The following is a 20,207-nucleotide window of genomic DNA, read 5'->3' as shown; positions in this document are numbered from 1 at the left end:
CACCAGTCAAGGTCTTGGGCTGAGGTGCTCTATCTCTGTGAGGTACTACATAGCATAACAGAAGGATCAGTGGTTCTTCCACTAGGGACAAGCACATGTCCACAGACTGCTCAGCCCTAGAAGGGTATGGGTGTGATTCAGAGTCACCTTTGTGACTCTCCTTCTTCAGGAATTTGGCTGCAGGCCTGGAGGAACAGAGGAGATGTTCCTCCAGCACCAGGTCAGAGCCATGTCATCATACAAAGCTGGAGGGAAGGACTGCCTCAGGTAACACAATCCCACTATGGTGGCCTTACCAGTTCTACACGCAGCTATCCCTCCCACCGCCCTGGGTCCTGCATTGACATGCTCAGAGAAGCCAGGCTGGAGATGAAAACAGGAGCACATTCAAAGCAAACAAACAAAGCAACCAACTGGGTTTGCCCAGCTTGGCTTGCAAAACCCGCCATCTGATCAGATCACTTCTTGATCAGACCACTCCTGAGGCTCCCCGGCCACTGCACTGGGGTTTGGGAGCCGGTGGGAAAGGGATAGGTTGTTTCGAGTAAGGCACTGCACGGCTCAGCTGCAGGCATCAAGGCCCTCAGAAGACAAATACCTGTGAGCACAACTTGCCTACAGCCCCAGGGGGTAACCAGCACCTACCTCAACCACCTCGGAGAGTTTTCAGCTCTGTCAAGGTTTTTGGCTCTGCCACAGATCCTAGTCACCCATGCCACATGTTCCCTTACCTCAGTTTCCGTGCCTGCTTTCACACAGGCTTTCTAGCACTCAGATTCTTTCAGGATGACTCAAAAGCAACTGATACAATTGAGGAAGCCTTATCACACCAGGAGCATGAAACAGCCTCTCCAAGGAGCAGAAAATGCTTCACACCCCTCAGGATGGATTGTCATAACACTACAAGGAGGGCAAAAGCAGCGCATGCTCCCAGCTTGGAGCACAGGTGGTCCAAGTTACCCAGTCAAGGAGACACCCTGACACAGCAGGGAGCCCCTTGACTCCTCCCAGCACTCATAAAGGCAGAAAGGAGACTCCAAGCACTACCAAAACAGACAAAGGGTTCTACATGATTACTTCTCCATAAGCAGCAGGAGCTCCTGGCATGGCAAGTAGAAGATATTGTGGAGTTTGGGTGCCACCACCCTTCTGGCCTGCACAGTCACCACCTCTGCTCTGCAGAGGAAGAAATCAGGTTGTAGAGGACTTTCAGGAGGCAACTTGGCATTTCCTAAACGATCACTGCTTGACAGCATTGTATCTTCTCCACTGGGCCTCAACAACACCTCATGTGGCGCACCACCGGCTGCTAGGAGACACCAAGTGGCATCTGTGGGCTCACCTACTTGTGGACCTTTCCTTTCCTCTGACTCCAGCAAGCATACAGCATCAAAGCAGAAAGCGCAGCTTTAAGAACTAAAGCCACTTGTTCATCTCTTCCCTTTCCTTAAGAAACGTCATTTATTCACCTGTTCATCAATTTAAAACACTAGTTCCATGGGCTAGCCAACCCCAAAACACATTGAAAATTCAGTCTCAGCCTGGAGGTCAGGGATGTCTACGCATAAGCTTGACCATGGACCCTAAGAGCAAGTCCTCCTCCAACATCCATCCCTTCTTCTCTTGACTTTAAATCAAGGAGCTGGAATCAAATTGGTTATGCAATGCACACTTTCAGATAACAAAACTGACACATGCAATAAAGCAAATACAGAATAGCTACAGAAGGCGAAAGTATCCCTCCCCAGAATGTTCAGACAATCTAAGTGAAGGACAGCAAATTAAATTTTCTTCCCCTATTTCACCTTCATTTTTTCTTTTTTTTTTCCATTAGTGATACACATAGCTGCAGATACTATTGTAAACCTGGGGTTTTTTTAATTGCTTAGCAGAGCTACTTCCTTCCCAGATGGACAACTCTTCCTCATTCACATCTGTTTTCTGGGGGCTGCTGTTGCCCTGCCTGCAAACCTGACTTCCAGGAGAGCAGTGAGTGGAAGGCTGATGGAAGCCAGGTGGTTTCCACATAGAACAAGCCCACATTGGGCAAGCTCCAGTTACCTGCTTGCAGTCAAGGTGCCCTCCTTGGGAAATTGCAGCTTCCAGAGTTCACTGAAAGCAAAAAGTCATTAGAGCCAAACTGAAAATGTAGGTTTTGGAGGCCCTGGTTATTTGGCATCAAGGCAAGTTGCCTAGATCCACCTACATGATGAGATTTCAACACCAGACCTTCTATTCTATTTGACATCAAGGACCTGTGCCAAGACAGAATGAAGCTGACCTGGGAAACACCAACCATCCTGGGCACAGACCTTGTTCTCACTTGAATATTGGGACTCAAGGACATATCTTGCAGCCCTGAAGGGCTTTTATAAGTGCATATGACATTCAAACCAAGACTTGAAATAATCAGACAGTTTATCAGAGTAAAAAGATAAGTAGCTTTTCAGCTGTGCAGTCACCTCCCATGCTCCTGAAAGGCCATCTTTGAACAGAAAAGGAAGAAAAAAATAATAGAAAGCACCTCCTAGTCAATGAACCCCTGAAGCAAACATCCCAATTGCAAATGGTTAATAGACCCCCACACACACTCACAGGGCACCACCACACACACTCTCTCTGAGCTGTACCTGGACTGTTTTTTTGGCGGCGGCGGTGGTGGTGGTGCAAATTCCATATCATTACTCTTGTCTTTAGGGAAATCAAAGGAGAAAGAAGAAGATTTGGTGATCCCAGCCTGGCTCTCCAGCATTGGGCTGTCATCCACAAGGTCAGCACCAGCTCTTCCATTGTCAGCTCCTACTGCCCATGGGTGGGTTAAGAGCGCCTGCTCCTCCTCCTGTTCCTCCTCCTCCTCTATTCGGCACTGCTTTGTCCATGTTGGGGTGTAATATTTCTGCCTCCTGTCATAGGATGAGCCTGCCAGGCCTCTACTGGACTCCTCCACAGAGCCCCCATTCACATGAGTGCATGGAGAAGGGGATGCCCCAAAGGCACCCGTATCAGTACAGCTCCTCGGCAGCAGCTGAACACCAACCCCATCATGGCTGTTGTTGTCACCAAACCTTCCCATGTGGGAGCTTACTGGGGGCACACGGTTCCCCTCACTACCCAGTTGGCTGTTTTTTGACATCTTTGGGGGAATAGCTGGACTCTCATTAAGCAAGGTCTTGGCAGGAGCTGACAGATGAAATCTTGGGCTGTTTTCACTTCCAGATGCTTGAAAAATCTGTCCAGCCTCAATGGCAGGCGATGAAGTCCCAAAATCGGGGTGTGAAGTGGGGCTGATACATGGCCACTGAACTCCTACTGCTGAGTCAGGGCTGCTGAGGAATATTGTCTTGTGATCATCCTCAGTGTGCGCCGTCATTATAGTTATCTTTGCCGCCACCTGGCCAGTGGAGTCCTGGTATTCCTTCTCGCCTCCCAAAGCCCAGCCACCATCCCTCCACGACCCATCAGCTTGCTCCTTGGCAGTGCTGTGGGCCAGCTGCTCTGCTTTTGCCTGTGCACCGACAGCCTTTAGCTGCGCCTTCCTCCTCTTGGTGCTCTCAGCATAGATTGGATCACCACAGGCTGGCTTGGTGAGGCAAGGGCGCTGCGGCTCCACCAGAGCCTGCTGAGGGGTGCTTGAACCCTCCGGCTGGAGGCCTCCAGGGACAGAGGACTCCCCAGGGAGACAAAAGACCTCATCTTCCTGGGACAAAGCAAAGGCAGCCGCCCTGCCGCTTCCTGTGCTCTCAGGGAGGGCGGCAGGCTCAGCGTGGAGAGGCAGCATTTTCCTCTCTGAACACAGGGCATAGGGGGGAGGATCACCCTGGTCTTTTGTGATGCAGAAGGCCACATTCACAGCTCTGTGCTCCTCTTCGCTGAACTTCACTGCCCGGCCACTTGGCCTGGGAATCTGGGGAGCATCCCGCGGCCTCCATTCACAGGGAGTGTGACTCTCCTCCTCACATCGTGCAGCCTTCACCTCTGTGCAACACGGCTTCCACGAGACAGGGTGCTTTCTGTGGCAGTTCGTGATTGAACAGTACTCGCCCCCTTCACTTTCAAAGCCGGAGGAGCTGTGACCACAGCTGCCCTCTGAAGGGGGCACTTTTCCTTCTCTGGCTTGAGAAGAAGGGTTTCTGCTGGAGTTAGTGGTGCTTCTGTCCCCCAAGGCAGATGGATTAGGGCAGGGGACTCGATGAGGTAGGGCAAACTTGTCTTTGGCTCTGTCCTCCTGCTTGCTCACCTCACCTACAAGTACCAGGCTGTGGATGGAGACATTTCTTTCCAATTGACTCTCCAGGCTGTGCAGACCCACCATGGAGCAGCTGGGAGGACAGCAAGACAAGCAGTCGCTGGGCAGGTTGTGAAGGTAGGGCTTTCTCACACCACCGTTGCCAAAATTGTCAAGGCAGACCCGTTCCGCATCTCCTGATTTCAGAAGGAGTTGCTTGCCAGAAACCATGCCCCAGCTGACCTGCACGGTTAAAGAGACAAGTGCACTGTCAAGATGTGCATATGCAAAATGAAACAGAAATAAAAAAAACACCAATGCAAAACACAAAACTGCAAAAACTAAAGTCCAGCTCCACTGAAAAGTCATTTGGCATTCACCATCTGTTTTGCTGTACTCACCCCACCAATAACTGCTACAAAGCTTTCTTACTAAAACTACACTTGTCATATTTCCTGGACCATTTGCAATCCTTGCCTTAACAACAATGGCAATGCACTGGAATAAGACATTCTCCTTTCTCTTTCTGCGGGTTCACTGCCAGAAACATGTCCAACCTGTCATATTGTCTGTGAATCACCGTGCAATTAAAGATTCAGAGAGGGAAGGAATATTTCCACCTCTGCTTATTTTCATTTCATTTCACACTGCTCCAGAGTGTGTGACTCCAGAACACAGACAGAGACTATCACAGGTTATCCTGTGATAGCAGCTTGGTTATGCTCAGCTGTAGGGAGTGGGGAGCAGGCAGGGAAATATATCTGAAATCTCTTCATCTGAGGGAGATCTATCCTGCTTGCCAAGGGAGAAGTGGGAGAGACAGGGGGTAACATATGCTTATGAAGCAATCCCCCATTCCAGGGTGGCAGAATCTGCTCCCATAGCACAAAACTCAGCCTGGGGCCAAATCTCCATGACACATCAAACCTCACCAATGATGGCAGCTTGCATTTGTGTGCCCTTTACCCTTGATGGAAAAGAAACAGATAGGAGTGGAAGGGTGAGAAGAGAGCTAGTGAGCCCTCTTCTCTGGGGCAAGAGAAGATAGGAGCACACCTATGCCACAGGCATGGGGTCAGCAGCTTATGCTTCACTCTGTGTGACTGGAGTAGTGCTGGTATCAGCTGGTCAGGGCCAGGAGTGCACCACCTGTCTCGCCTGCAACTCAAACCCCCTGGACTGCCAGTTTGCAAGCAGGCAGTGGTGCTACACCCACAGTGCATTACTACTCTGGCAAAGGTTGGGAGCTCAAGGAGTAGGAAGGCAGGCACTTCCTTCCTCACCTACAAAGACCATGGATCGAGTTAGCACTGACTACAACCAGACAGGACATCTTTTCAGTAAGTCTTCCCAGGAAAATAACTTTAACCTGCATCCTCATCTAAAATCCGGAAATTCCTAAACAAACGATGTATTTTTAAGCTACTTTGCACATGGCTTATGAGCAACAGCTCACTCAGCTTCACCCAAAGATACTTTAAGAAGCCAATCTATGGCTTAAAAACCTGAGTCAAGACCAGAAGGAAAAACAAAGGGAAGAAAGCATTATTAACAGATGTTCCTAGCACTCTCTCGAAAAGGTAAGTAACGGGAAGTCATGCTTTGACTGGATTAATCATTACCTGTGACAGATCTGCATTCATATTCACATCCGCCCACGCGTCAGAAACATCCGAGTTTATCATCGTTGGCTTCACAGCAATTGTTGGCTTTGAGAAGGGGGAAGTATTTACACCTTCGTCTTCAAACGCGAGGCTCTCAGGCTTGGTCCTAACTCCATTCGGGAGCACACCACAAGCTCCCGTGTCTGGGGCTGTTTGCAGCCGATGGGAACTCTTAGGGTTGAAGCAGTTTTTGCAGGAGCCGGGCTTCCAAATGTGTTCCACAAAGTCACTGCACGCAGACATCTTCAAATCCTCGTGGGTCAGACTGAGAGCCCACTGTGTCTTCTGCACTGTCCTCCGTTGCTCATTTTGCATTTGCTCCTGAGCCACTCTTAAAGATCACCTGGTTATCTGGAAAAGCACAACACTGTCTGAATAGTTTGATTATGCTCCCAAATGGAAAGATTTTTAATAGGACAGGCAATAACTACACTTACTCTGCATTCATCACAAAGGCGTATTGTTTACAAGACTTTTTTCATAGCTCAGCTAAAGCCCACACAATCACTTGAAAAGCCTCAACTTCTAAGCATAGCCCTGTAATATAGAAGATCAAGGAACAGCATTCCTATGTGATTTAATTCCCTATTTAATGAGCATGTATAACCAGCCACATGCAAGGTTTAGATCAAGGGTAAAGAAAAGGGGTCTTGGAGATAGCTGTTCCCAGCCACACAAGCAGAGTAAGGCAGGAAAAATTCTTTCTCCAAAGTGGCATCCTCTCTCTGGAAAATAAAAAGGCCTGTAAATACAAGGACCAGCATCAGCAACTGTGTAACCAAGGGGACCCAGCAACAACCTTCCTTCACCCAAAAAGCACCATGGTGATTGCTACTGTGGTACACAAAGGCTTCTCTCCCACCCAGAGCAACAGAGAAAGGCAATCAGCGAGGCTGGGGCTGGCACCGATTTGAGCAAGTGTCTGGCAGAAAGCTCTTATCTGCTTTGCCAAGAGCCACAAATAAGTGTCAGCTCGCTGAAACTATTCATTGTCTGCAAGGGGAGAAACGCTTTGCTCTTGGACTCCTTACAGACAAGGATTCCTTTCCCATCTTCCTTTCCTAGGAGGAAATGCCCCAGGAACAAGACATTCCTTCCTGCATTCCTCTGCACTCCTCTCCCCTCCTGGCCAGGTCTGTTCGCACTCAGCCAGTAGCTACCTGGAACTAACAGCTTTGGAGATACTTCAGAGGACTCCCACAAAGCTCAGTGGATCAGGGAAGAGAAGATCAGAGAATGCAACTTGATGAGAACAATTGCAGCCAGCTGCTATGAGTGTCAAGGCACACAATTCCCTCATGTGGCTCCAGAGTCCTTCCTCACCTAACCAACTTTAGGTCATCACCTCCAGAACAGCTGACCCGCAGGCAAACTGAGGGTCTTTCCCTAACAGTCTGAAAGTGAACAAGCACTTCTGTCCCCCAATCCTCATGGCACATGAGCAAAATTTACCAGCCTGATCTTTCAGCACTTCCTCCACACAGGCATACCGGAACACCATCGGAGCTATGGACATCTTTGCAGCTGTATGCGCCCCTAAACCAGCTTGCAGTTCAGTAAAAACTCTTTCCTCTGGGCTCAGAGATGGTCAGCCTCTCCAACCACCACCCACACTGCGTGACATAAAGAAAGACAACTAATAAGAACCTGGATGGAACAAAGTGAAGGGGGGGAGAGTCACTGACCCACAAGCAACACCCGAGTTCAATTGTCACCTTTGAGAAGAGTGTCTTTGATCAGCTGAAGCATTAGTACCTGCAGACTCCTTCTGTCTGGCAGGCCAATAGATTAGGATCTGTTTCTTGAAAAAAGCTGAAAAAAGGGAAGTATCAGTGGCATTCGCAAAATCAGATTGGTATAGGTTTCTCTCTTTTTAGGAAAGAGACTGTTTTAGACAGGTTTTTCTATAGACTTCCCAGAGTATGAATTAACCAAAGGACAGTGAATCGCTCTCAGGCATATTCCAACACCTTCAACGAGATTAACAATACCTGCAGGGAAAACCATCTTTAAAAATATTCTATTCTTTGCATCCTTTCAGATCTAGCACCGAGTGTCCAGCATCACCCCAAACTAAACAAGTGTTCTGATGAGAGCCAGCAAATTAAAAAGAAAAATCAAAGGCAGGGAAGCAGCACCGGAGGCAGAAAAAGCTTTTCACTTCTGGTTCAATATTTGGCGCTGCCAAGCCTCTTCTGAAGCGCGGGGGTTCCCTCTCAGCAGCCCGAGCAGCCGTCCTTTCTCGCAGACCGCGGGCAGGCGGCGCGGTGTCCGCCCGCCGGCTGCGCACACGCGACCCACCCGCACCGACCCGGGCGGCGCCGCGCGGGGAAACCCGCCGGGATCTGATGGGGTAGGGGCCAAAAGCCAGGACCGGGGGCTGCTCCTGGGCAAGCCGAAAGCAAGGACCTGGGTCTGAGGCATCCCCGGAGTCCCCGCGCCTCTCAGGACACCGGCAAGGATCCCATATAGCGGCTACCTGTTCTCTAGGGCAGAGAGATGCCAGGCTGTGGCACAAGGATGTTTTGGCCCCAAAAAACCCCCAAACCCCCAGTCCAAGCCGCTCTGGCTGCCAGACGGACCCTCAGGGACGCCTGACGTCCACTGGGACCGCGAAAAGTTTACCGGGCTCCCGGCGCGGACGACCGTGCCGGACGGAACCGGAGCGCGCCCCGGGCGGATTCAGCCCCCGCCCTCCGCCCGCATGCTCGGTGGGCAGCGGCACAGCGGCACAGCCCCAGCGCCCCGGACCCCGGCAGCCCCGCCCCGGCCCCGAGCGGCGGCGCCGGGACCCCTCCCAGCCCGGCTTTGTCCCGGGAGGCGGAGGCTCGGCCCCCGCCCCGGCAGCAGCTCTCCGCTCACCAACCTCCCACGGCGGCGGCGAGGCTCCACTCAGCCCCGCGCTGCGCCCGCACGGCCACGGCCGCCGCCGGGCGAGTGGCGAGCTGGTCCCCGCGTGGGCCGGGGGGCCGCGGCCGCCCCGCCCCGCTCCGCCTCCCGGCCCGCCCCCGGGGCACGGTGTGGGTAGCGCCCGGGCGGCACCGGCGCCGCAGCCCCGCCGAAGCCTCCAGTCCCTGCTCGTCCCCGCCTCGCACAAAGCGCCCCCCGCCCCGCGGGGGCCCACGCGGCTCCCAGCGACACCCCCACCACCATCACCCCTCCCGGTAGCGCTCTCGCATACACGCGCCGTCGCAGGGTCACCCAGAGGGTGTCAGCCCTCGGCGGGATGCAGCCACACACATACCCAGCATCCCCGCACAGTCCCCATAGGCTCCTACACACACCGACCCCACACCCCGACACCAGTCTTCAGCACGGTCCTGGTCCCAGATGGAAGGCACCGGGAGCCAGAGGGTTCACTCATCCTCACCGAGCTTGCCAGACAGGGACATGAAGTTCATCCCGAAGGGATGCTATGGAAGGAAGAGAAGTTTGCTGCAACAGAAATCAGGATTTGGCCCCACTGTGCAAAAACTGCAGGCAGCATCTCAGGAAAATCCCCAACCTCCGTTAGCTTTGGAGGCTGGGCATCATGAAAAGAGAACAGGATGAGGTTTTGTTAACTGTAGTGTCTGAGCTATGCTTTAGGGCAGGCTGGAAAAGGAATGGTCTTCCCTTACCCTGGCAGTTGCTCTGAAGTGTGTAGTTTAGAGCATGTAAATTCTTCAAAACTAGATAAAACCAAAACAAAACAGTTCTTTCCCTCCCTGGGTCAGGGCCTTAGCTCAGTTCCTTGCTTAAGTCACTGTTTCTTTAGTACAAAAAAGCATTCCTAGTCTTATAAATTTTATGAGAAAATAGTGGACTAAAAAGGCAAATAGGCTTGCATAGTGGAGAATCCACACCCCAAACAGAAAAACAGAAACTGGAGATACGCACAGCATTTAAGATAGAAAAAAAATCCTTCTCATGAACCAATCATCCCAGTAAATTCTTCTCCTTCAGGGAACTTTGGCAGTAGCACAGCTTACAAACCTTTTTGCTTGCAAATATCCCGGCTGGCTGGTCTGCAGTTATGGTTGTCTGCCATGCTCTCTCTTCTCTTTTGATCAGTTATTAAAATGGTACCCAGAGTTAGCAAAACCATAGGAAAACATGGGAACTCCTCCACTTAATTTGCCATATAGCCATGAAGACATCTGCTTAACAACTTCCCGTTTCTTCTTTCAAGCAAACCCTTCACAAACAATTTGCTGTGGTTTTTTGCATGCAGGATCCCAGCGTCTGTGCACCCAGTTCATAAAAGTAAATTATCTCTCAGAAATGCCTTCATCATGACAGAAATTTCTCTTCTAGCACAAATCATCTCATCTGTGGGAGGGGAAAAATGAGTTAGAAAAACGAGTGGCCCAAATTCCTTACATTTTCCCTGTTTTAGAAGGTTTGGATGAAAGAACGAGGCTCTAACCAGCACAGATGAGGCTGTGGCTGTATAGCTGGCTAATCCTGGAAGATGTTAAACTTCCTCAAATTCAAGTATCTGAATTTCATATCTGAAACTTGAAAAACTTTTCAATAAGAGCCCTATAATTTTCTTAGCTTACCTTCTTAGTGAAGTGTCAGGAACATCTTAGGGAAGGAAAGCCAGATTTAAAATTCATCCTGTGTTCACGCTGTAACAGCTGGACTGAGTGAATTGTCCTGAGAGGTTCACCCATGTAGGAGAACCTTTCCCATGCCAGAGGCCTTGAGATTATGAGATAATGAAAGCTTCTTTTTTTTTTTCTAACAAAATCAGCATGTTAATGTCCAAAGATTTCAGTGGAAAATTGAACAACTTCAAGTTTTTATTAAAAAAATTATTCTATAAGGTCTGAGGGCAGGCATGATGGCTTTTTGCATGACTGTAAAGTCCTGTAGTTTCTCCAGTACAGTAGTCATTGTTGTTTATTCTAGGTATTTTCTCAATGTCTGAGCATACTTGCTGAAAAGAAGCCTTCTCAAATGGAAAGCAGTACACAACACCTGCTAAAGCATGACTATACGTCCTGTGCAGGGCTAAGGGTTGGACTCGATGATCCTTGTGTGTCCCTTCCAACTCAGCCGATTCTGTGATCCTGTGATCCTGTGATTCGGTAATTCTGTGATCCTGGACAGCCATATATATTCCAATGTATTGTTTCTGGAACACTGCCACAGCAACAGAGCACATGGCTCAGAGCAACCCTCACACCACAAAGGGAAACTTTAGGCTGACCAGAGCTTCAAGCACCATCCCTCACTGACAGAAGCGAGACCATCACTGAGTCTTGTGTTCAATGTGTCATCTGTAAGACTTATGCCTTGAGAGCTGTAAGACAAACAGGCATAAACCTACAGTGAGTTTCTGTGTAGGCAGACAAAAGAAGCAAATCTCTCTGGAGATGGGGTCAGCATCACTCATGGCCAGCAAAGATGCCCAGTTGCCAAAATTGCTGGTGCTAATAGTGATTTTTACTCCAGAAGACTTAAGAAAAAAACAACAACAGGAAAAAAATGTGATGCCTTTTATGATCCATGGTGTGTGATTGAGCAAATCTTAGTTTTCACCTGTGGTGCACCGACCTTCTGGCCATGGTCCCTCATGTGCTGGGGCATCTGCTTATCCCTGCCAGGACTCCAGCTTTGCTATACTGTCACAGTGGGTAGATATTTTGTGTGGAAGTGGAGTGGCACTGTCTGTGCTGCCACCAGTTTTCCTGCTCATACACAACAAGAAAAATGCACCTGTGATGGAGCCAAGGGCAACCAGTGCCTGCAGGGTGAAAAAGCAAAGGGACAACTTCCAGCAGGCTGCTGGGGATGTTAGGACCTGCTGCCAGTCAACAAGTTGCTCGGATCCATGTGCACATCCCTGGAAACTGCCTTTGTGTGCACTGCAGATCCTTTTCCTACTCTAGAGGTTGGTGGCTTTGTTTCTGTGCCCCTTTCCTGCCCCAGTCCAGGAAGAGCAGATTAAAAGCATCAGCCATGAGTAATGAAGCCTTAATGTGGTCTCTTAACCACCCTCCACGGGAGTTAACATCACTGCTAACATCTGGAGGCCAAAAGTATGATCTCTATAGGATCTGTCTGTCTCACAGGACTGGAGTGAAGGCCTAAATCACTAATGCCAACCCCATGTGAGGCAGCAGCCCTCCATCCCACACTGCCTGCCGTGACAATCCACAAATCAGTATGCCAACCAGCGACAGGCACTGCTATTCCTTTGCTCAGGGCACTGTGTCAAAGGGGGAGCTCGGTTCTCCAAACCCAAGAACTACACTGACTGTTAAGAAATCGTGGGATAATAGCCCTTTTGATGGATGCTCAGCTTGTGCATTTGGGATGCAGTGGTTGCGGTGGAGCTGGGAAGGGGGAGGGTGCAGAGAGGCATATGACAGTGCCTATAACAAGTGGGCTTTGTATGCCGTGACTAGGGGCTCCCACAGCTGCTCCAGTTCCCTGTCTCTCTTGAGGTAGTTTGGGTGGAAGAAGAGGCTACAAAAGCTCAAGCAAATGAGCATATCATAGGTAAGATTTTAATGATTCAGTTTCTGCCTCTCTTTGAAAGGCAAAACTGTGGCTGAGCATCTCCTCCTGCCATTCCAGCGGGGTGTCTGGGGGAGAGGCTTTTCTGGGCTGGTGGTCTGGCTGCTGTGGTTCCTTCTGGACAGGAAATGCCCTCAAGTGGGTCCATCCAGTTCATTTCCTTTCCCGGTGTAGCTGGTGAGTACTTGCAGCCCACAGTGGCCAAGGCTCTCATCGATTTCTTGCCGTCACTTTCAAAGGGCTGTGGTGGTGCTGGTGCAAAGACTGGTGATAGCCTGGAGCACCCCTCCAGGGAAAGGGCAGGACAGGTCATTGACTCCAAACTAGTGTGTCCCAGTGATGGGTGCAAGAAAAGGCACAAGCCTGGAGATGGGTACCACGGCAGAGAGACCACATAATATCTAACTGATATTAACTCTGTGTATCCCAGTTTTTACAGCTTCTTTCCTCACTTGATGACAGTGTCTTTTTTCCTGTGGTGCATATTCTCTGTGGAGTGGGAGATACTGATTATGGCAGTTGGCTACAGATTGTCAAAAAACCCCAACTCCCCCTACCAAAAAATGCTAACAATCAGAAAACCCCCACTCCAAAATCCACACACACTTTGTTTCTGTAATCCCTGTCCCAACAGGAGACAAGCACAAGCTCCCAGCCAGCGTGTGTGGTTGCTCTTATTAAGCTTTGAACAGCTGGGGGATTTGAGGATGGGATTAGCTAATACAATTCAGGCTCAATTAGAAAAGGAAGCATGGATATCCCAGCTCCCATCAGGACAGATGTGGGCAGGATCCCTCCAGAGGGTTAATCACAGGGCAACTTGTGCTTCATTCACAAATAATCAAGCTGCCTGTGTCCCCCCATCCGAGCCACAGCTAGGCTGCCGTTGGAGTAGGAATGCTTGCCATTGCCAAATACTCCCTTACCCCTTGGACCCAGCTAAAACCCGCTTTCCTGCCCATGGGCTGGGAGAGGGAAGGACTAACCGCAGCAGAGAGGGAGAGCAGGCGTGCACGCAGGTGCAGAAAGCTGGCAGCTAAACAAAGGGAGATCGCAGGAACAGATATGGGTGCCTGCAGGATACAGTCACGGCTTTCTATGAGCAAGACTAAAGGCAAGGGGAGGGGGGTGAAGGAGATGGTTTCTTGTTGATGAGAAGATGCTAAGATGCAGCAGCAATTGGATGCCAGGGCTACGTTTAAAACTGGGACCCCTGGGAAGGGCTTTTGTTGTCATGAATGGTCTTTGCTTGGCCAGCTGAGAAAAGCAACGGGCTCACCAGGCTGCTGGGGCATTTATCAGGACAGACTTCCAAGCACTCTCAACCACCTTGGGATGAAGCAGGGCCCACATCTGAACAGCTCAGTGGTCACCAGCTTTCAAACTTCCCCTCCACGTGAGTCTCCTTGAAAAGCTGAACAAAATCCACATGGATACCTGCTGAGCATCCCCACCCTCAGCTGGTGCCTCATTTCCAAGTGCTGATCTCAAATCTATCATCTCTTAGGGTGTTTTAAAGACACATAGCCCCTCAAGTGCCGAGACACAGAGACTCCCTTGACAGACAGGCCTCTGCTTGCAGAGCTGGTGAACCGGTTCCCAGGGTGCGAGTTGCATGGGCAAGCTCTCCCACGCATGGATGGGTTTCACATAGCCCTGTTGGAGACTGGCTGCTAAACACTGGCTCTCTCTGGAAAGTAGATGGACTTGGAAAGAATGGTGGTGGGGGGCAAAGCACTTGGTTTTGGAAGTCTGGGTTGATGACAGCCAAAAGGCAAGATGTTCATTGATTTTTCAGATCAGTTTTCAGTCAATTTGTGACTCTGAAGACAGGAGTCAGACCAGGGAAGGGTGGTGAGGGACAGGGCTTGAATCAGGCAAAGCAACTGGCTTGGGAGATGCAGCAAACCAGATTTACCTTCCCAGCCTTCCTTGGATGGAGATGCAAAAGTCTTGCAGAGTGAGATAATGGTTCTTGACCACTGCCAGGTGAACACAAATAAATGTCAAGCACCTCCCCAGGTGTCAGCTTGGGAAATAAAACCACCAGCCTCTCCCCAGTCCAGTAGCTGAGTCTCTTATAGGGAAAGTAGTAGCCTCCAGCACAGTAGAGCAACTTTGTGGGGGGCAGTGAGCACCACCTGTCCTCACGACAGAATACTGCAGGGTCTGATGCTCCTGCCACTACCAGAAAACACAGTTAGGCCTGGGAAAGCCATCAGCATGGAAGGAGCAGGCACACAGGCACAAGGCACTGCGGGAGAGCACACCACTGATTTCTGCCTCCCTCCAATAAGACTGGCTTTCTTCCTTGCTTCTCAGCAGTGTTCGGTGTTTACAGGCACTGGGAAACATTTGCTCCTTGCACTCTTTTCAATGGAGCGTGGGAAAAGCTCTCACCCGAAGCATAAAAACATGGGAATTTTCTTTCAAGTCTATTCTTCTCACTCTCTTTCTCTCCAAGTGAAAAGCCCTGAGCTGGCTTTTTTTCTTTGCAAGGCAAGTTTTCTGGCCAAGGCAAACTGGCACTTGTCTCTCATGCTGTCAGCAGAGTGACAGGCGTCAGACAAGTCCAGGGGCAGTGGCAAATTAACCACCACAGAGGGAGTGGCAGCAGGGCGGTCTGGCCTGTGTGAACCTTCCTCCTGGCTTTTAGATAAGGGAAACAGCACATTTCAGCTTCAGCAGAAAGAAATAAGGACTTGATTTGGGGGGCATTTTATTCCCAGAGGGCATATAAAGCCCTTGTTTTGGTGCTTGGCTGGCTGATGCAAGCAAACAAAAAAGGGAAATTAGCATTGAAAAAAAAATAACAGAGGTTGCCCCTCTGCTTAGTGGCTCTGGTAGCAAGAAGAAATAGAAAAACATCCTCCCCTGCCAGAAGCAGCACTAGAGTTTCTCCCATCCTTCATCCAGCTGCCGTATGGTGGATCTACCCAATGAAGATAGACCCTGTGCTAGCACCTGGTACGTGCAGGCGTCAAGTGCTTTTAGCTCCATGTGCCAAAAACTCCCATGCGCAGGGATGGGAACACACCCCAGTCCAGCTGCTCACTCCTCACCAGCACTGCTGCCTTCAGAGAGCTGGAAGGAGTCTTCCCACCCCACCAGCCAATGTCTGCCTCCTCTCCTGGCTTTTCCACCTGCCCAGGAGGCCTGTCTAGGTGAGCCTGTGGGAGGACAAGTGGCTTCAAGTGGACTATTTGGAACAAGGCTGGGATGATGCAGGGGTCAGGAAATTTTCAAGCAAAAGGAAGAGGCAAAGCCATGCACTTCCTTGCCTTGAGGACTGAAAAACTCTCCTTCTCCAGAAAACAGGGCTGAAGGACTCAATGGGAGTCTGCAGAACTCATGAGACAGTGACAAACCTGAAGAAAATGGAGCCCTCAGGGAGCTGGTTGCTTCCCCAGCACAGGCGGGCTCTGCAAGAAATGTGCTCCCTGTGTCCAAGGATGCTGCTAGGAGGGCATTAAGGCACCTCCTGCCCTCTTGCCTCCCTGCATAGCACTCTCCCCAATATTATGGGGCATCCTTGGGGATCAGCAAAAAATCAACTGTAAACCCAAGTATGACCCAAGAGACTCACTCTGTGCCCATGTAAAAGAATGAGAAATACCCTTTATACCGTGAGGTTCAAGGCAGATCTCTTACACTTCCAAACTCCATCCTGCAAGTAACCTGATGCCCCCAGCAATTTTCCTTGTGTGAAACTCCCCCTGTGAAAGGTGTCTTAGGTGAGCAGCTGCAGACACAGTCAGATCCCAGAGGAGGTGTTTGCTTTCTCCATCTTACACATACACACACAGACACACACCCTCTTTTTAATTGTTTGCACATCAAGAAACGACTTGCCATATTGCAGCCTCCCAAAGGGAGGCAGCCATTGAACTGGTAACCTGAAACTGCCTCTCAGGGAGGCAGCCAGCACCCACCTCCCTCTGTTCCCACGTCCTCTCCCCTGCTCATCCTTGCCTGAGCAGCAGCCATGTCCTCCCCTCTCTCTGTTCAGCTCTTTAGCAGTTACACCCTTCACTGTTAATGAGCACAGAATAAAAAAGCACAGAGCTGCCATTCAGGGCCTCTCTCAGACACCAAAACATCTCTGTGCATTAATAATCCCCTTCAAAAGCCTCTTCCTTGCACACATCCCACCCTCCCCCTCTAGCCCCCGATGCTTTTCAGGAGCGACTGTGATTCATCCGAGGTGCGAAACAGCACGGTAAAATTTTAATACAGCCTGAACATGATATGAGAGCGCTCAAGTGCCTTTTAAGCAGCCTGCCTGTCTCCAGCAACTGCTTTGAAGGCAAGATCGCTCCAGTGCTGTGTGAAGAGCTTCAAAGAGAATATTTGGGACTGATTTTGACACGACTCAGAGAAGGCAGGAAGCCTCCAAACACAATTCCCTCAAAGGATGAGCACCAGCAGAACGTGCTAGCTCTCGCCATCCCTCCCTGCAGGGGCTTGGTCCAGCTGGACTATATGGGAAGGCCTGGGAGGAGCAGAGCTGCATGTACCTATAGGGTATCCACCAAGTGCTGTGACCTTGTCCCCATCTCCACTGAGTGCTGTGGAAGAAATTTCCCTGACCATTGATTATATTGTACTGGCTATAATAGACCTGGGATCATTGGTCTGCTCCCAGCTGTGACTTCAAGGGCTGGAAAACAAGGGAGACTTCTCCATGCCCCAGGGTACATGTGTTGATAGGAAAAGTATGAAAATAAGGCAAAACAGACTAACTTGGGTTAGTACAAACAGAAAGGGATGCTGATAGCACACAAGGGCTTCTCTACAGCCAGTAAACAAAAGGGAAACAAAACCAGTGTGCCAGAAAGTGGGGATAGATGAGTGAATAGGAGGCAATAGCAGAGGCAGAGGAGGGTAATTCCTAGGAGAGGCTTTGGAAATCATCATGAGCCGGCAAATATCCCTTAGCTTTGCTGCTTTGCAGTGTTGCTTGGGTCCTTGTGCCTCTCCAGACCTGTAAATGCCATTTCCACAGGGAATTGCTCTGGTCCTGGAGACCATCATACTCACCCTGGGAACACTGAAGGCCAAAGCAAGAGGCTGAGCTCTGCATCTCCAAGCATCCTGCTGCAAAGCAACTGGCAGCTCCTGGTGGTCTTGAATTGTCTCTGCCACCACACTATGGGCAGCACATAAAACAAAACTACCTTGTTCCAAGTAGGGAAGATATGTGTTGGTACTGAGAAGATCTCACAGCTCCTTCCCAGCCCATCCATTCCCATTTACCTGACAATCTAGCCCTAGTCAGCCCAGGGCTGCTAGAGGGATGTTGGGAAAGTGCAGGCTGCAACCCTGCATGTCCTATAGCCATAAAGAAAGGGAGGGTGAAGCCAGTCAGAAGAGGGTAGAGTAGTCTGAGTGGGTGAAACACCTGGGGATACTGCAGCATTTGGCTTTTCTCTGCAAATTGTGTGATGCACCAAAGTAATTTGCCTCCTGGGCCACTGTAAAGAAAGGTGGGAATGTCTGTCTTGAAAAGTTAAGAGCGAATAACAGCAACAGCCCTCTCCTTAGCATGGAGATAGTACCAGCACACAGGGCTGGCAGGGAGCAAGGTCCAAGACCTGCTCTCCGAAACAGAGTGGTGTGACTCAAATGAGGTGGGAAAAAGAGAGCGAGCCAAACCCAAGGTGTGGGTGAGCACTGCTGTAGGCACATATGCTCACTCGAGCTGGAAAGTGCATAGGCAGGAGGGCCATGGAGGACAGGGAGATTTGGGAGAAAGGAATCTTTTGACATTAGTGCAGTGCAACCCCAATGGCTGCAGAGGGAATGTCTGTAGGAGTTCAGGGCAGCTGATCTCTGCTGCCCTGCAGAGACAAGTCAGAGAGGACCCCAAAGTGCAACAAACCTGCACAGGGTTGAAGGGAACACAATACCTAACCATAGGTTTATATGAAGGTGGTGCAATTTTTGAAAGTCACTTGGAGTCTGAAGCTATCAGTGGAGACAGATCAACCTGATATGAAACTTGGGGTCACTTCTCACTCGAAAAGTCTGTTCCCCTTCCCAGGGATACATTCAGAACCAGATTTCCATGCAGAAACATCTTCACTTAGCAGAACTAGCACCTGTGCTGACAAATCCTGAGCATTTGCGGTTACTTAGAGAAGAGCAGCTGAAGCAGTTGGTCAGCTGCCAGGGAGCAAGTGCAGAGAACATCCCACCCTAGGCTACACATAACCTGAGAAGTTCCCAAAGGGGGCTTATTTAGAGGGAAATCAGTGGATTTCAGAACTAAGCTGTATTTGCCAGAGATTTGTCAGACTTGTCTCCTAGGACAATTTTGAAAAGAGAACTCCCCAGGTTAAGTGGGAAGTGACTAAGGCACGTGTATCAATGTTTGACCAGAGTTTGCTCTGAGAGTGAACAGAGGCACCATTTTACCTGCAGCAGGTGAGATTAAGTGTATTCATCAGCCACTTAGCCTTCAGCAGGACTGGCCAGCCCTAGAAATATATCAGCTAAGTGCCTGGACTGAGGATGAACCTTCTTATGCCAAATTTGTGCTCTGACAGTTGCAGTAGGATGCTTTCTGAAAGTCTGCTGCTCCTAAAAGGTTGCAGTCAGCAGCACCTCACATTAAAATGGAGACAACTGAATGCAAACCATCTCACAGCAATTTAAGAGAACACTGAAACTCAATTAGCTAATGGGCACACTGAGCTGACACACCCAAGAGCATGGGCACGGCTGCAGAAACGTCATAGCTTCTGTGTGCTCAAAGCCACTTTCTGAACTAGGAGAAGGGGGAGAGAGAAGGCAGTCAGCAGTCCTGTGAGGGAGTGCCAGATGGGATGACTGAGCAAAGGGTGCTGTGACAGGAAGGGATCATTAAATCAACAATGGGGCTTAGGCAGGGTCACCACCAGCACTTGCATGTAAGCAAGAAATTGCCTACAAGGCACCGCTGTGGAGAAACCCCTCAAAGCCTCTCCAGGAACTGAGCATGCTGAATGGCCTCTCTAACACTGCACTAATGCATGCAGGATGGGGAATAAACACAGGGAACCAGAGATCTGTGTGCAGCTGCAAGGCTGCAGTCTTGTGGCAGGATAACTCCCATGACTAGAGTGTTGCAACAGAGGGATACAGGCTTTTTAGGAAAGACAGGATGAGTGGATGAGGAGGGGGAGTTGCTCTCCATGAGAAAGAGTGGGTGGAGTGCATGGAGCTCTGCTTGGGGATGGATAAGGAACCACCTGAGACATTATGGACTAGGATTTCAACCATCCTGATATATGCTGAAGGAGCAATACAGCAGGACATGAGCATTTCAGGAGGTTCCCAGAGTGAATCAATCATAAATACCTCTTCCAAGTGACAAAGGAGCCAACAAGGAGCATTGCTGTACTGAACCTCATCCTCATCAACATGAAGGGCCTCATTGTGGATGTGAAGATCAAATGTAGCCTTGGCTTCAGTGACCTTGAGATGGTGGAGTTCAGGATCTGAAAAGAAGGGAGGAGGGTGAGAAACAAGCTTCAGGAAAGCAGACTTTGGCCTCTTCCAAGTTCTGCTTCCAAGAGTCCCATGAGATAAAGGCCCTGGAAGGAAGAGGTGGGGAGGTGAAGAAGGAGGGCAGGCGAAGAAATTTGGTCAATATTCAAGGATCACCTCCTCCAAGCTCAAGAGACCTTCATTCCAACAAATATATAGCCAGGTGAAAATGCCAGAAGGCCTGCATTCATAAGGAGATCCTGGCCAAACCCAGATATAGGAAGGGAGTCTACTGAGGGTGTAAGCAAGGATGTATGACCTGAGGGGCATAGATAAAC

At 50.0% G+C, this 20,207-nt stretch overlaps 1 protein-coding gene across 9 annotated transcripts in view; it reads right to left on the bottom strand.

The window, feature by feature from the left end:
* The window catches only part of PRAG1 (PEAK1 related, kinase-activating pseudokinase 1), a 34,862-nt gene extending 15,079 nt beyond the window's left edge, over positions 1-19,783 (bottom strand). The window contains exons 1-5 of one of the 9 annotated variants that reach the window (XM_071556077.1): positions 8,756-8,792; positions 7,605-7,701; positions 7,342-7,502; positions 5,848-6,240; positions 2,631-4,468 (exon numbers count right to left, since the gene is read on the bottom strand). In XM_071556077.1, coding sequence (XP_071412178.1) covers positions 2,631-4,468; positions 5,848-6,204 — 2,195 coding nt within the window. In that variant the 5' untranslated portion in view covers positions 6,205-6,240; positions 7,342-7,502; positions 7,605-7,701; positions 8,756-8,792. Of the gene's footprint in view, positions 1-2,630; positions 4,469-5,847; positions 6,257-6,326; positions 6,427-7,341; positions 7,503-7,604; positions 8,083-8,514; positions 8,537-8,751; positions 8,822-19,740 lie in introns of those variants that run through there. The other 8 variants (XM_071556081.1, XM_071556078.1, XM_071556085.1 and 5 more) reach the window with 8 other exon arrangements.
* Positions 19,784-20,207: the final 424 nt, after the last annotated feature.

The sequence above is a fragment of the Pithys albifrons genome, chromosome 5 (assembly GCF_047495875.1).
Source record: "Pithys albifrons albifrons isolate INPA30051 chromosome 5, PitAlb_v1, whole genome shotgun sequence".
In the NCBI taxonomy this organism is placed as follows: domain Eukaryota; kingdom Metazoa; phylum Chordata; class Aves; order Passeriformes; family Thamnophilidae; genus Pithys; species Pithys albifrons.
The sequence above is the reverse complement of the archived record's forward strand: the minus strand, read 5'-3'. Positions and strand labels throughout refer to the sequence as shown.